A 15504-nucleotide genomic window follows, 5' to 3' on the forward strand; every position below is an offset into this window, starting at 1 on the left:
TGTTCTGACAACATGGCCCTTATGCTTGACATTGGCCACAAAGAGCCTTATAGGAAAGATGTGCCATCAGCTAGCGGTCGCCTAATTGTTACAAGTTGGCACTGCGTTAATCATTTTAAACCCATTATGTGTCATCGAAGGTTTAAACCTCCACAAACCAACGTACAACAACGTACAACGTACTTGCTATTTAGTAGGCTATTTTCTGTTAAAAGGTTTCATTTTTTTGTATTTAAGGGTGATATTACAAGTTCAGATCAAGTGAGTTTACTTTTCATGAAAACGTTAGAATAAAGTATTTTATAAGGCAGTAAGTCTGCTTTAGGGGCATGCATGGAGTTTAGAAGACATTCAGACATTTAAGTGTTATTAAGATGTTACCCTATGGAAATAGTAGGTTACAGCATTTCGATCCCATAAGAGGGACAAAATATCTGCTTTGATTTTGACCTTTCTGTTTTCCCTTAAGAGGCCTAAGCATTTTGTTAGGGCAGTGTTAAATAAGATATATTTAACTAAGCTATGTTTATTGATGCGGTTTAAGTGGCCTGTTATATAGCCTAGTGGAGTGATTTGATGTGTATCTCCAGTGTAAATACTGGGCTTTGTACTTGTGCACTGCAGCATGGGAGATTTGTGTTTTAGCTTGTGCTGGTGACACATCTTCTCGTATAAAACATCTCTTCTGACTTCCTCGTCTTGGATTGGACAAGCCTTGATCATCTGACCAGGTTATCCGTTTTTTTTTTCTTTTCAATGCGACGTGAAATTAAATGATACATGGTATATGGTGTGATATTCAGACAGTAGTCTTGTATTGACGTTTCCCGATATAACACAGGCACTGTCCGAAGCTTTTAATTGCTTTATGAGGACTACAGGCCTTTGAAGCCTTACCTCGAATGGTTTTGCTTTGTAAATTAGAGGATTAAGGTCTTTGGTACATTTTTATATGTCCTTTATTGACACGAGGCTGGCTTACAGTTACAACCCGGCGGCACCATGGCCTGAGGATCTGACCTAGCAGAACAACCAGTGGGACAACACATCTGCCGACTGCTTGTCATTACCAGAAAGGTAAAGACATAGATGTAAGCTATAGCTAATAAAACATTATTAATGTACGTGTTCTAGTCTTAATTAAATGCGTCATGGAGATTAATACTGTGCCTGTATCTTGTAAAGCTCAGTCTCCTATTGATGCATTCATGTGTAACATTAAGACGTGCAGGCCATGTCACCCCCCTGCACCTTTATCACATAGCTAGCTGCGTCTTGAGGACCGCTGTGTGTTGTTATGGTATATATGTGATGTGTTTTCAACGATAACAGCGCCATCTTGGGGTGTGTTTCAGCAGCTGCAAGGAGCTTTTTATACCGGAAGTAAACGTGAGGTCGCGATGGGGAGCAAAGTCAGCTCCAAAATGGCTGCTCCCACCGCCCGAGTGATCCAGGTAACGTTGCTCCTGAAAATGTCATTTACTTGAGATGTCGGTGTGTTGAGCTCAGAGAAACGTTGTCTAAATAAAAACGTCGCTTTGTGAACAGTTGCTGGTTTATTTTAGTGAGGCCTTTTCTAGGGGTGACGAAGCAATGTCGTACCCTTGTTGTTTTTGTCCTTCTCAGCCATGTATTTCATCATGTTGACACAGCAGCAGAGTTACTGACTAAATCAATATTAACATTAAACAACATTTTCACTGCTCTGGCTGCGCTGTTAGCCCAGTCTGTTAAGGCCGAATGCTGAACTGAGATCTACTCAGGAGGTAGATAACTTTGTCCAGAGCTGAAAAATGGACACCTAAAAATAACATAGGGAGAGTTTGTCATTTACTCACTCAATGTTTACTTTCTTCTATTCTGTTGCTCAATGAGAAGGAGACTGTATCTGACAGCTGTTTTACTTCTACATTTGTAGCCCAGTTGCCCAACAAATTTGTAAACAATGCTGGAATGGATTTTAACAGAAACTAATGATTATTTACATAATCAATTCATCTTTTCATTTTTTAAAATTAGTTGATGAATTCTTTAGTCTGTAACGTCTGAAAATAGTTGTACAATAATGCCTCTCAATACTTTGCATACCAAGTCGTCATTTCAAATTTGCTTTGTTTTGTTCAGTCCAAAACCAAAAGATAATCTGTTCACAATGACAACGTCAGTTGAATTATGCTACTATGCAACGGTCAAATAGAGAAAATAGCAAATTCTTGCATCTTAGAAACTAGGACCAGGATCTAGCACTTTTGCTTTTGCGATTCATTGATTATTGAAATTGTAGTCAGTCAGTTTTTTTTCTCTGATCATTTGTTTCAACAGTACTACAGACAAAAAGTACTGTAATCTTAGTACATGTTGTGTTAGTCTCCTGTCAGTGTGAGGCTACGGTCATCTCTGAAGAGTTACAGTTAAATCACAAAAATGGCGTGTTCATTTCGAGGCATCTGCCACTGAAATACTTTCAGAATTACATTTGTAAGTCCCAGTTACTCAGGTAATCCACACACCTTGCAGGTAGCTTTTTGCACTTCCTGGTTTAAGGTTTAAACCAATCTGTCCAAATTGATGTGAATAAATTATCCTGAGAAACAAAACTAATGTAAAGCACCACAAACAAATTCTTTTCACCTCCACGGTATATTGTTTCTCAGCCTCAGCAGCAGATACCTCTATAATTCAGCAGACAAAACAAGTGGGAATATTGTGTGTGTTTGCAGGCTGTTCGGCCTCACGCTCCTCTGATCAAGTTCCCCAATAGACAAGGCATCCCAAAGCCCAATGGTAAGTATGAAGAAAGTGAATAATGGTCAGATAGTTGACATGTTGACCCAAATGAAGGAACCCACCCTAAAAAAAAAACAAACAACAGGTCTTGGTGGTTTAACTGATATTTCCTGGCCTTTTTGATTGTTTCATGGTGTATTTTCTCTTTGTGTGCCAGACTGGCCCGATGTCAACATCACTTCAAGTTGAGATACTGTATTTACAGTAAAAGTAAAGTTTGAAATAACACAGTCTAAACAGTGTAAAGGCATCCAGCGGTAGATAATTACTTCAACAACTATCATTTGAACCTACAGCTTGGCCAACATAAGAACTGTTGTTTTTTTTTACAACTCTGATAGATGAAATATTCATCATACTTAAAACATTTAACAAGGATTGAATTAATTAAAACTCCAGAAATTTGGCATTAAGGTCTAAACAGTTGTAGTCTACCCTCTCTTTTTAATGTCTGATGATTTCTGATTTCTCCTTTTATCAATAGTCACTTTTTTTCCTTTCCTTTTTCTAGCACAAGAGGTGTTGAAAACGTTAGTAGTTAACTTCCAACCACACAACTCTCCGGGTTCCCCTTCAGCTGCAGCGCCGCCTCCATTATCAATACCTCATGTACCTTTGACCCCAATCCCTGGCACGCCAGACACCATGGCCTCTATTCAGCAACTAACTTCGAGATACCGCAGGAGACCGTTGACAGTGGAAGAAATGGACTACATCCAGGTGAGGATTCACGGACCACCTATGTTGCTATATACTATACCTAGAGCATTTCACTGACAATTTGGCCTTTTCAAAACCAAGCAGGGTGGCTGGAGGTAGTGAAAAGGAGAAGGAAAATTCTTTGCTTGGACATTTAATTTGGTGTCAGTTAGAACATAACCTTTGTCTGTGGTTTAAGATAAACCTACGTAGCAACCTTTGACCTTAAAGCTTCTTTATTAACTGTTGAATGCTTTGGTACTGTAGGTATAGATTGTGTGGTGTTTCAGTGTACTCCAAATCTAAAATATGCTTGGAAAGCAGATTTTTAGTTTGCATTAAAAGGAATTCCAATGGATTTCTTATAGGAAAACAGTTTACAAGTATTCTGTAACCCTGCATCCCCCTCACACTTCAAACAATGTAAACCTAAATAAAGTTGGTGTATTTAGAGAGAATCTCGTGTATGAGCAGCTTTCACGTCATGTTCCTTATTGGTGAATATAAGATTTGTATTCTGTTCTATTTTCTTTGCCACAGCGCGGTGGACCCGAGTGACATGAAGCGATTCAACCAAACCTTATCCGTTGGAGATCAGTACGTGTCTTTAATTCTGTTCCTCAGCCCAAGTGAGCCTAATGCCACATGAGACATGATGTAGAATAAAGTACTTCATTAATCCTGTTTAAAATGTACATATGTTTATTTTTTTAGATGTTAAATCTTAATTGTATTTGAAGTTCATACTAAAGGGAAATTCATTGTGTTACACGCAGCAAAGCCATAACTATAGCTTACAGGGTTTCCTTATTTACTTCACTGCAATTACTCCTTACAGATTTCTGGTTTTTGTTCAACATTAGTTTAACATAATACCAGCTTAACGCAGGGTTTTTCTGAGTTTTAATTTTGTCATACAGTTAATTTGAGCTTCACTTGCAATAATACCACCATACCCACATCTAAGCATGAGGCTCTGGTACAGAGAAGAACATTACTGGAAGGTTCCTTTGGAGCTGAACAAGGCTGAGGAGATGCTGGATATCAAATTGCAATAGTACTGAGTGAAATGTGGTTGAGTTCATGTGAACTACTGGATTTAAATGATTAAAGAACTATTGTATTTTGATTGTGGTGGTCTTATCATGCTTGCTGTAGATGCATAGACACAAAACAAACAGAAGATAAGGACATTTGTAATAGCAGGACGTCACTGTCTTCAACAAATGAACAACATCATGTTTAGCATTCATTTCAGGTATTTATTTTTGTTACCGTTGCTGGCATGCTCTATATGGTAAACATTAACAACATTGAAATTTCACAATAGTGCAGTGTGAGCAGCCACCATTAATCTGCTACTGGTTTTCTAACTATGAGATTCAGCAAGCTGCTTTATTTACTCAGATGAATATTGGCACAGGATGCACAGACATGACAGAAAGGCCAAAAGTGAATATACACTTCACCTGTCTTGACTGGCAGATTGTCATCTTAGTCTCTACCAGAGCGGAGTTGCACAGTTTTAGTTTTTATTTTCTCCTCTTGCCATGAATTAATCAAGGAGAAGTCACACCTAGGCAAACACACAGGACAAAACAATTCTGCACTAGTAAGTACATGTCTGCTTTTTGGCAAACAAAAAAAATTATAATAAATTTGAATAACCAGCTCTTAAACACATGAATGCCGTTACAGAACAATTCATGGCTTTACAAAAATACCTCTGGATGTTCAACACCGGATATCAAACACAACCTATGGACAAGAAAGTGCAGTATATTCGGATATTAATATAAACACTTACAGCAACGAGGAACTGTCAATTCACAAATGGGCACAACACTAGAAGGAACACTGAGGTATGCACTGGATTACGCTATTTCTTTTGGGAGGGGGAATATTCTGTCCTACATGTGTCTTGGTATTGAGGAGCATTTGTAGTTCTTGATGAGAAATGTGGATTTTTTTGCAAACGGCACACTAAACATTGCACTTAATATGTAGTAGGAGCAATCTGTGCTCCGTACTGGAGTCGCGAGGACTCGTCAATCGCTCTGCTCGTCCAGTTCAAAAGCAGGTAAGAAATCAGCAATGGTGTCCACCACGTAGTTGGGCACCAGGCTCTGGTTGGTGGTCAGCTCACTATTACTGTACTCCTGGGCCTCCTCGATCTGAGACACGCCGGTGAGAGTGAGCATGGTGTCGAGGCCGCAGTTGGACCCGAACAGCATGTCTGTCTCTAGGCGGTCCCCGACCATCAGGCACTGGGCGGGGTCCACCCCCCTGAACTGACTGGAGATGCACTCGAACATGAAGCGGCTGGGCTTGCCGATCACAGTGGCCTTGCGACCCGAGGCCACCTCCAGGGCTGCAGTGAGGGACCCAGAACCTGCCGGGGAGGTAAAGACGAGCAAGTTTAGATTAAAAGTGAACTTTAAGAGACATCCTCTCCCCTAACCACCTACTAAACCCTCTCCTTCAAGTATGTTTGTTACAAATGAGATGTTGTGTATTCAGTTATCTACAGTGGCTAGAGCAACTTTGTCAGAAACACCAAAACAGGAGATAGATATACAGGGATTTATTTTGCAATGCTGATTAATGGGTTTAGTACTGTGGTTTTGCATGTGCTAGCATACTACTGATAGTATAATATAGCCTGCATAAGGCTACATTACTCCCATCAGCTATGTTTTTAGATTTCTGAATGCCGTATTGCTGTTTTCCAGGCAGCCACTGGTTTCAATTCATAAAAATCAACCTGCAGAACTGTCACCACAGTTCCCTGGGGCCCTGTAAGGTTTTTGGTAATTAAGTGTACACTGTCTGCCAATATACATGGCCAAAGCTATAAAGGCATTCCGGCATTATCATCTAATCTTGAGGCCCTGCAAAATAGTTTGAATACCTTTTAACATATCAATTCATCTTGCACTAACATGATGCGTAGACGCACCTAAATAAATGTGTGTTTAATCAGATTCACTTAAAAATGGCAGAAAGCTGAAGCCAAGTGGTATTTCAGCATAGGAGTACTGGTCAGTACCTCTAGGCTAAGTATACTGTAATGAAGCTGCCATGTATATAGCCTGTGTGTACATTGTGGGCCCCTTTAGGGTGATGGGTAAACAATGCACAGAGTGAGAAGAACGGCGGTCAAAGGGAGCCTCATTTGTAAGGTGGATCCCCCCCATTCAACCATGGGTAATCCATCACAGTGAACACCATGTCTTTTTGACAAAATACGTGTGTAACGTAGAAGTTAGCACACACATTTAAACTGCTCATGTTATAATACAGATTTACTGTAGCTTAAGTATGCAATGTACAGCTGTGTTGAGAAAAAAAACAAAACTATAATACAAATCAATGAGAAATGCTTTTAACAGTTGCTTCTGACTGAGACTCTAGCTTAGACCCCTTGGGCTCCTGGGCCTGAGGCCTGTAGGTCCTTTCAGTAATCGATCTATGATGGGCACTATTACAAAATACACTGGGTTTCATCACCACCACCATACCTGGCAGTATCCTTCCACCTGACAGAGGGTGCCAGGGGTCGTTGTCGGTGGCCAGGAACAGACAGTCCGGGTCCCTCAGGAAGCAGGAGGCTTTGGCCAGTTTGAGAAAAGTCAGTTTATCATCATGTCCCACCAGCACAGCCTTGACGTCCGGAGCCAGGGCGCAGTCGTAGATGGTGGCGTCCGGATCGTCCGCCTCCTCCACGCAGGGGATGCCCGCCTCCTGCAGCTCCCTGCGCAGTCCGTCGCAGCCGATGACGAACACCCGGCCGCAGATCTTGACGACGTCTCTCAGGTAGAGAGCCGAGCAGTACGACGAGCTGAAGATCTGGTCCAGCATCACGTCGGTGAAGCCCAGCCGACAGAACTTGTGCACATAATTCTCCCGGGGCCTGGTGCTGTTGTTGGTGACGAACACCACGTTTTTCCCGTGCTGGATCAGCGAGCTCACCACCTTCGCTGCGCCCGTGATCGCCTTCTCTCCGTGCCATATGACCCCGTCGCAGTCAAAGAGAATGAAGTCCTTCGCTTCAAGCAGATTTCTAATCTGCGGACCCCGGATTTTCTGGCAGCCTTTGAACCCAAAGGGGCCAGCCATCCCGGCTTTTTCCTCCGTTTCCTCCGTGTTTCACCTGCAAATGGGTCCCCGTATCAACAGCTGGTGCATAATGTGGTGAAGACAGCGAGGAAAATGATACAGAAACAAATCAACGTCGAGAAATCACATCGCAGAGTCCTTGGTGCTGCTGTTACATACACTGACAGCGGGCTACATAAACATTGACGTCTAACCACGCCCACGTTGTCAACACTGACCAATCAAGCTACAGCACTTTGACCAATCGGGTTCGTGCGTGTCACAAGCCATCAATGAGCAACACCCTCTTAAAATGACATTGCGCCCCTCATGGCAGCTGCCTTCAAATGTGACATTTTATTTAAAAATGTACATAACCTCTAAATATAAATAAAATATTTAAAATAAGAAAAAGTAAGTAGTGGTGGAAGAAATACTCAGATCTTAGCAATAGGCCTACTTTGCCAAAAATACTCCATTATGTGGACAGATTCAGCATTAAAAATACATAATAAAGTCCTTATGTACAACGGTCCCTTTCTTATATTATTGTATGTATTATATTACTAGATTTTTTTTAATGCAATGATGTGTCAACAACATTTTAATCTTGTAGCTGGTTCAGGAGCATTCCCCTGTAAGCAGTATATTAAAACTGTAGAATGCCCGTATTAAATATTTCTGGGTATGTAATCCATAGCAATGAATCATATTTTTGGCTTCATCATACATCATCGCCTGTTGATTAGCTACACCTAGCCAAAACTAATGCAGATTAATACAATAGAGCTTCTAATGCTTGTGTTTTTTCAGTTTCTGGCAGGTCTTTCTAATATTTTGTTCACCCAATCTATATAAATGAGGACAGAGTAAGCATTATAAACACCTCTTGTTGTATTGCAACAATTCAACCCTAATGTTCAACCCTAATGAAGTAAGGATTTATTGCAAGGCTGTTGTATTAGACCGGTAGGACCTAATAAACTTACAACTCAGTGCAAAGTAGCGTACAGAAAAATGCCATGGAGCAAATCTAGTGGACCTTAATACTAATAAATTGGTAGTAATGTAGGCCTACCAGATCATAAAAGCTATAACTTTAACAACGGTATTTGAATACATTTACTTGGTTACCTAATTCAGGAATTGGGGTTAATTCCAGGAAGCCATGATTCCTTAGGCACAAGTCTCACTCTCAAGACTTTTTCTCAGGTCACTAGATGGGGCTCTAATCTACAAACAACAGACAACTCCAGCCCAGTACATTAATGCAGTTGTACCCTCTCTACAGTCTCCTACCGTCTCCCCATTTGTCCTGTTAATATCAGGGAAGTCACTCAGCCCATAGCAAGGGTTTACATTGGAGCCTATCAGATTCATTACCATTGTACCAAGGACAATGTGTTGATATTCAGTAATTACAGAACTTATTCAGCCCCAGTGATTTGCTCTCAGCTCCAAAACAACCCTAACTTCCCACCGTCATTCATTTTACTGAGACATAACTCATGGCAACATGCTATTACTACATCCATTTATGCAATCGCACAGGCACTTTTAATGCCAGATACAAGTACGTTCAAACGTACGTTTTCCCACGCATATACAAAATTCACATCACAGACTTTTTCAAAAAAGAGCAGATAAAAATCTTAATGTTTCAAGGACTAAACTTCTACAACCATTACATCACTACTTAACTTCTACATGCTCCATCGTACCTTTTAGTGTATGACATTGTGATGCAGTTATCACCAGGAAATTTTATTTTTGTTGATTTCATCTTGATACCGCTGGTTAAACTGTTTTGAACTAAGTGTCACGGTTGTAGTAAATAAAATGTGTAGATCATTGCTCTTCCAGCTTATCCCAAACATGAGAAACATGTAACTTTAAATTAATTGCAGTTACAGTATTAAACAGAGAAAAGTGACACAGGTTACATTTTGGACAGATGTCTATGTTGTCTGTTTTACTGTGATCACTGTTTTTTCTAGTTTCTGTTTCTCCCTTTGTTTCTTCTGTTTCTTCTCTGCTCTACAATTTTCATGTATTCTATTTTGCATTGGTGTATCCTTCTTCTGCCTCATTAAAGTCTCCTTTTATAGCCTCTTTCCTTTTTTTTTTCTCCCAGTGGTCCTGTCCCATCATGCTTTGGCTGCTTTGCCTTGCCTGTTTTGGATTGCGTGCGAGACAGAGGAAGACTCACTGGCACCTGCAACTGCCAGACAAACAGACAAATGAAATGCAGGCAAATAATGGACAGTTGAATGGACAGAGAACAAGCTGTCCTAATTGGTCATTATTTCCTTGCTAATCTATATTTTCCTCCCTACTAACCCCCAACACAGATGTGAGGAGTGGAAGGGGGAACAGAATGGGGCAGGAGAGGGTGGGGGGTCCTCCAAGCGCTGACCATGAACATTGCTATGTGCTTTTGTGTCATGTTTAGAAGGGGGAAGGAGACTCAGTGGAAACCAGCAGAGGAGGGTGTGGGGGTCAGAGTTGAGAATTTGCTGGTGGTTAATAACTCAAGGGCCAGTAGACCATAACGCTGCCCCAAACACACACACATGCGTATACACACTTTGCAGGTAGAGCAGACTTTTGAGAATTCAGGTGTATTCTATGACTCTCAACACGCTTTGTCTACACATACATAGGCAAGCAAAGCAGTACACAACGCTCACTCTCACACTTTGGTACATGCAACAACACAAAATCATTGCTTAGTTAGGGTGGATGTGCGTGTTTGCGTGCGTAATGTCAACCAGCCCTGCTTGCAGTGCAGCCAGGTCAAAGTAGCACAGAAGTGTTGGACATTGTGGCGCTGCTTTACAAATGAGACGTCTGGTAGGCGCTGGGAGGGGAGAGGGCAGGACAATCGGCATTAGGGCTATTCCACCAAAGTGAAACTGCGAATACAGAGTGAAGCTCTTCAGTAAGGAAAAAAAAGTACTCAACCTAAAAAGTTGAGCAATAGTATTAATGGCATAAATTGGAGTACTTTTCAACCTTACTTTTGATAATTAAAGGGGATATTTTGTAATAAGAAAAACATCTTTATACTCTCTATAACCTTATATTTTTGTCCTTAAGGGATATATTTTCTGGGCCCATCACTTGTGTCAAAGTGAAGGTCTCCTACATCAACATGCCAGTCACTTATTTGTTTTATGTATTTAAAGGTGGATTGTAGAAACCACTTATAACAAGCAGTTTTTTTTTTATTGAACAGCTGCAGTATTTTAGGGTAGAGGGAATTCAAGTTAGCAAGTTCTCATATTGGTTCAGTACATAATAAGTCAGAGATAAAACAGTAACACAGAACTAAGGTATAAATCTGACTTGTCTCTGAGGTGTCGCTAATGTATTTTTTTGTGTTTATCCCTGCTATTCCTGCTCCTACAAAAAGTCCAGGAGAGAACTACAGGTCCAAGAAGCACCAGGGAGAGAAGAAGCACCAGGTCCAACAGGTATCTCTGGTACCATGGATGCGCCAGTGAAGCTGGCCTTAAATGAGTTCCACCTCCACTGTGCAGGATGTGCTCCACCCACTGGATGAGTCGAAGGGCTGGAGGGACAGGATGAGATTTGTGGATCCTGCTAAGGGACAAAGCTGTAGACTTGAACCTAGAGAAGAAAAAATTATTAGAAAAAATAAAGACAAGCGAAAGGGGGTGGAGTTACAGACATCTCTGTACTGGCATCACAAATATTACCTAGCTATCCATTCACATACCTGATGTCCTGTATGAGTGTTTGAATAGTGGAGCTGAGCACTTCCCTGGTGATGTGTGTGGGGTTGATGGTGAGGCCAAGTCCCTTCGTTTCAGCCCTCACCATATTATCAAACTGGTCTCCAAACAGAGGGATTCCCAGCACAGGAACAGCGTGGTACACTGCCTGCAGCAGGCTGTTTTGTCCACCATGGGTGATAAAGAGACGGGCTTTTTTGTGACCTGGGGTAAACAGAAAAATAGAGAAAGCTTTACTGTGTAAAGAAAGTACTTTGGGTGTAGTAGAGACTGATAAAACCTATAGATGAGAACAGTCTGTCTTATAGGTTAGGGTTTAAAAACATGGACCAAACCACTGCCAACAGCATATTTAACAAGGGATGGGGGGATGTACACACGTGAACACGGCCATTTTCATTGCCATGATTGCACTTGAGTCTTGTGGGATTTATTTAAATATTAAAAGGAAAGAATGGGGCTGCAGTGCAGCAGGGGCCCAGTCATCCTCTGGAGCAGTATTGGCCCTGCTGTGTCTGACAGGAATTTCTCCTGAAATGCATTGTTCTGGTCTTCTTTCAGATAGTCCAAAATGCCCGCATCAACAAGGCTTTTGACGATCTACCCTATATCACCTTTATGTTGATATATGATAGGCTAACAGAGAGGAAGAGTTAGGCTAAGAGATGCAAACTGTTCCTACCCAGTAAGTCATTAAGGGGCAGCCAATCCACTAGTCTGAAATTGTGAGGTCTGTCCAGGTGAGATGGCCATCGCTGGGAGTCATACCTGCAAGCCAAACACTGCAGGTTTATAACTTCCCATAACATCCTGACATTAATATGTTGAGGGATCCTGGAGAAGCCAGCCACAAGCTCCACAAGCAGAGGTTCCACAGAGATCGAAGAGACCATTGATCCCAGAGTCACAACAATGAAACCTACCTCTCCGAGATCTGAGATCCACAGCTCAAGATCCTAAGGGATCAAAAAGGTTGGGGTATGGGCAATCAAGGGAATATATGCAGAGGGAAATTTGTGTTGTTGTTGTTTGTGTTGAGTATGACAGGATGGGAGAAAGATGGTTGTGCATAGGGAGGAGTAAAAGTCCAGAGGATGAGAAAGGTAAAGAGAGAGAAGGAAGGCTTTGAAAATCTGAGTCTCACTGATGTATTTGGATATGTGCATCAAGAGAAGAGACCTGTTCCGGAGGCTTCGCAGGTTTATTCAGCAGACCTCCCACCAGCACGGTGTAAGGCATAAGGGGCTGCGGGAACTCCAGTGAAAAGTCAGTGTTGAAGGCCCAGAGTTCAGCTCCTTGATGTAACTCCTCCAGACCACCAGGGGGTGAGCCGGACTCGAGATGGCGCTCAGCTACATCCCTAAATGTCGACCAGACAAGTTCCTGCCCTTTGAAATAAGAAACAAGACACAATCAAAAAGCACCAACGTTGTATGCCCATTATATGTTGAAAGCCATTTAGATATAATTATTATATTATTATTATATAATTTCTTGTTAATGGGTATTTGCAAAACACTTAGTGGCTAGTTGTGAATAACACAAGTAGATCATGAAAGAAGGAAATGCCATTAAGATAAGAAACAGTCTTATCCCCGAGAGAGTAGGCTAATGCAGATGCAAACAATGTGAGAACAGAACAAAGACCACAGATTTAAATAAGATGAGACCAAATTTAAACATTCTCACCACATGTACAATTCGTCTCAATGGAATATCAGTCAAAATGTACACTATGGAGGAAATTGAGCTGATTAAAAAAAAAAAGAATGGCTTACTGTAGGTTACTTTAGTGGTGTGCTAATGTCATAAGAGGATGTTGAACTTAGCTGAAAAGGTATGGGTAAAATGTGAGATACGTAGTAATTTTAAAGTACTAATACAGAGTCAGTATATTACAAAAGAGAGAAGAATGAGAAATTAGAAGAAATAAAATGTAAAATCTTTCACGATATCAAAAAAGGCACTCGTTCAGAATATCAATAAGTGCTACTGGCAAGTACAGCATACAAATGAACATGAGTGTTATCAAGCAAGCCAGCAAGCCAGCGATCAGTGCGATCTCCTGTGTAACGCCTTTCTTACCTACAGGTGCCAGGAAAGAATAAAAGAGGTTCTTTGCACGACCCCAGATGTTCATGTGGTCGGATAGCTGGGAGCTGAAGACTGGGATGTAGGAGACCGGGCTGGGGAGCGCGATGGACAGAGGACCATTCAGAGTGCCAGGATAGAAAGCTATATAGTGGACACCTGGAGTAAAGAGCAGAGTGCATGGAACATTCAAGATGCTGTTGATCTATTTATAGCTGTTGATAGATTTAAAATAAAAACACGGTGAATCGAGCGCACAGTTTGTTTGAAATTGCACATTTAAATACATCTTAAATCAACAAATAACGTAAGTGGCAAGGTATTTGGTAAATAATATATTACTGTAGGAATATTAAGATTTAAATGATGACTCATTAAATAAACAAAAGTGACGTGAACAGCAAATGTACCAAGTTTGTGTGCCAGAATGAAGGAACAGGGATTAAAAGCATCAAGGATGGTGATGTCGTAGCGTTCCGTCTGGAGGAAAGTTATCATCTCTTTGTCCCCTAACAGCTTGTCACACTGATAGGAAATGTGCCCCATGAAGTTTAGAAAGTTAGTCAAGTTATCTCTGATAGAAAGAGAGAGGGAGGGACAAGCAGAGCGTGAGAAGAATAAAGGTAAACCGAGAGGCAACAGGTGAGAAAGAAAGAACCAATTTAAATTTGATGCGGTTAGAGACATACATTTTTCAATTTTAAAAGTCTAAAACAGACAAATTGGGCATTCATAAGATAAATTCAAGAGACTCATCAAAATGTTGATGATAAACCAGACTCAAGAGCAAAACAAGATTAAGTAGATACCTTCCCAGTAAAAACTGCGTCTGTTGCTCTAGGAACCAGCCGTTATAATCTTTGATGTATTTCTCGCCTAAGAACCAGGTGCTCATCTGGTAACTGTCTGCACGGCCTGCATAGGAAAACCCTGTGTACAAACAGGAATCATTTACATTCAAATTAGTGACCAAATCAGAATCAGAAGACTGATGACAGTTATGCAAAATATCTTTCTGTATGTGTATGTTTGTGTGTGTACTGAATGTACAGTTTACCTGTAATAACAGGGTTGCCCAGTTGCAAGAGCATGCGAACCTCATGGCCACGCTGGTGTAAGTTATGAGAAATTTCATCTAATAACAAGTAGTGGCTTCCTCCTGGAGAAAAGGAGAGGAGAGGAGAAAAAAGATACCTGCTATGCTGTCTGGACATGTGGCTCACTGTTTGCAACATACTGTATTAGTGCGCATTATAATACACATACTGTAGCACATTTACTTCACAAACCCCTTTAACAACTTTTACATATTACTGTACTTATTTGACTCACCAGTTAGACAAGGAGGTGCATATTCTTTTCATATTTTCAACAAATATTTACAATTTATCTCTCTTACAACAAGTAAAGGGCACTTTAACAGTCACCGCTGCACTACTCACCAATTAGACAGACAGTCAGGATCTTGGCAGACTGAAGTACTGGAACAGCCAGAAGAGAAAACATCCAAAATACAATCCCCATCTTGTTATTAGAGCACAATACACTGACCTGCAGCCAAAGTCCTCCTAAAATAGTCTTCCAAATCAAAAATAAAATGTAATGAAAACCTTCCTGAGTGAAAAACAATTCCTTGTGATAAAGTTTGCCCTTTTAACTCTGTAATACAGCAACAAAGTTAAATCCAACGGGGTCAGACGGGTTCTAAGCCAGAGTTGGGATCCAGACAAATGGAAAATTTTCCACAAGAAATCAGCAGGACAAAATGGTTTTGGGTGCAAGTCTGCAACTATGATTCTGTCTGTATGACACGGCTCTGTTTTCTCTAAAAGTCAGACACTGAGAAGTCCAAGAGCCCTGGATCTGCAGTGACTACAAAAGGGAGGGAAAGAGAGAAAGGGCGGTGGGGGGTGGTTCCCTAAGCCTTCATTGTATCAAATTAGACAACTGGAAATGTTAACACTCCCTCAAGGCTGCTGACAGAATGTAACCAATCAATAAGTACATGAGATCACTTATTGATTATAAATGATATTTGTTGTGACACCTGTAACTAATTTAGATGATGTAT

At 41.0% G+C, this 15504-nt stretch overlaps 3 protein-coding genes across 6 annotated transcripts; 1 reads left to right on the forward strand and 2 right to left on the reverse strand.

The window, feature by feature from the left end:
- Positions 1–778: 778 nt before the first annotated feature.
- Positions 779–4615, forward strand: mrps36 (mitochondrial ribosomal protein S36). Of its 3 annotated transcripts, none has more exons than XM_046034543.1 (5): positions 779–1091; positions 1356–1454; positions 2721–2784; positions 3299–3507; positions 4027–4615. In XM_046034543.1, the coding sequence occupies exons 2-5, from the start codon at positions 1401–1403 to the stop codon at positions 4042–4044; spliced, it is 345 nt and encodes a 114-aa protein (XP_045890499.1). In that variant the 5' UTR covers positions 779–1091; positions 1356–1400; the 3' UTR covers positions 4045–4615. The 3 variants fall into 3 exon arrangements, with proteins under 3 accessions (XP_045890499.1, XP_045890500.1, XP_045890498.1); XM_046034544.1 differs by having other exon boundaries at positions 779–1077; positions 1359–1454; XM_046034542.1 differs by having other exon boundaries at positions 780–1077.
- Positions 4616–4727: 112 nt separating this feature from the next.
- LOC123960053 (pyridoxal (pyridoxine, vitamin B6) phosphatase) lies at positions 4728–7798 on the reverse strand. Its single transcript, XM_046034541.1, has 2 exons — positions 7008–7798; positions 4728–5878 (listed from the first exon to the last, which is right to left on the reverse strand). The coding sequence occupies exons 1-2, from the start codon at positions 7603–7605 to the stop codon at positions 5535–5537; spliced, it is 942 nt and encodes a 313-aa protein (XP_045890497.1). The 5' UTR covers positions 7606–7798; the 3' UTR covers positions 4728–5534.
- A 1303-nt stretch (positions 7799–9101) lies between these two features.
- On the reverse strand, positions 9102–15235 carry LOC123960052 (UDP-glucuronosyltransferase 3A1-like). Of its 2 annotated transcripts, none has more exons than XM_046034539.1 (9): positions 14876–15235; positions 14491–14592; positions 14243–14363; positions 13844–14007; positions 13428–13592; positions 12522–12730; positions 12025–12298; positions 11327–11546; positions 9102–11217 (listed from the first exon to the last, which is right to left on the reverse strand). In XM_046034539.1, exons 1-9 carry the CDS (start codon positions 14955–14957, stop codon positions 10950–10952), a joined length of 1605 nt encoding a protein of 534 aa, XP_045890495.1. In that variant the 5' UTR covers positions 14958–15235; the 3' UTR covers positions 9102–10949. The 2 variants fall into 2 exon arrangements, with proteins under 2 accessions (XP_045890495.1, XP_045890496.1); XM_046034540.1 differs by having other exon boundaries at positions 12025–12110; positions 12487–12730.
- Positions 15236–15504: the final 269 nt, after the last annotated feature.

The sequence above is a fragment of the Micropterus dolomieu genome, linkage group LG21, assembly GCF_021292245.1.
Source record: "Micropterus dolomieu isolate WLL.071019.BEF.003 ecotype Adirondacks linkage group LG21, ASM2129224v1, whole genome shotgun sequence".
Taxonomy (NCBI): Eukaryota; Metazoa; Chordata; class Actinopteri; order Centrarchiformes; family Centrarchidae; genus Micropterus; species Micropterus dolomieu.

Bases quoted from the DNA above. Each gene is read 5' to 3' on its own strand.
- LOC123960053 (XM_046034541.1), bottom strand. From the start codon at position 7,605: ATGGCTGGCCCCTTTGGGTTCAAAGGCTGCCAGAAAATCCGGGGTCCG. The intron at 5,879-7,007 runs GTATGGTGGTGG...CCTCCCCGGCAG, and splicing joins AGGTGGAAGGATACTGCCAG to GTTCTGGGTCCCTCACTGCA.
- mrps36 (XM_046034543.1), top strand. From the start codon at position 1,401: ATGGGGAGCAAAGTCAGCTCCAAAATGGCTGCTCCCACCGCCCGAGTG. The intron at 1,455-2,720 runs GTAACGTTGCTC...GTGTGTTTGCAG, and splicing joins CCACCGCCCGAGTGATCCAG to GCTGTTCGGCCTCACGCTCC. The intron at 2,785-3,298 runs GTAAGTATGAAG...TCCTTTTTCTAG, and splicing joins AGGCATCCCAAAGCCCAATG to CACAAGAGGTGTTGAAAACG.
- LOC123960052 (XM_046034539.1), bottom strand. From the start codon at position 14,957: ATGGGGATTGTATTTTGGATGTTTTCTCTTCTGGCTGTTCCAGTACTT. The intron at 14,593-14,875 runs GTGAGTAGTGCA...CCTTTTCTCCAG, and splicing joins CCTGACTGTCTGTCTAATTG to GAGGAAGCCACTACTTGTTA. The intron at 14,364-14,490 runs GTAAACTGTACA...GTTTGTACACAG, and splicing joins GGGCAACCCTGTTATTACAG to GGTTTTCCTATGCAGGCCGT.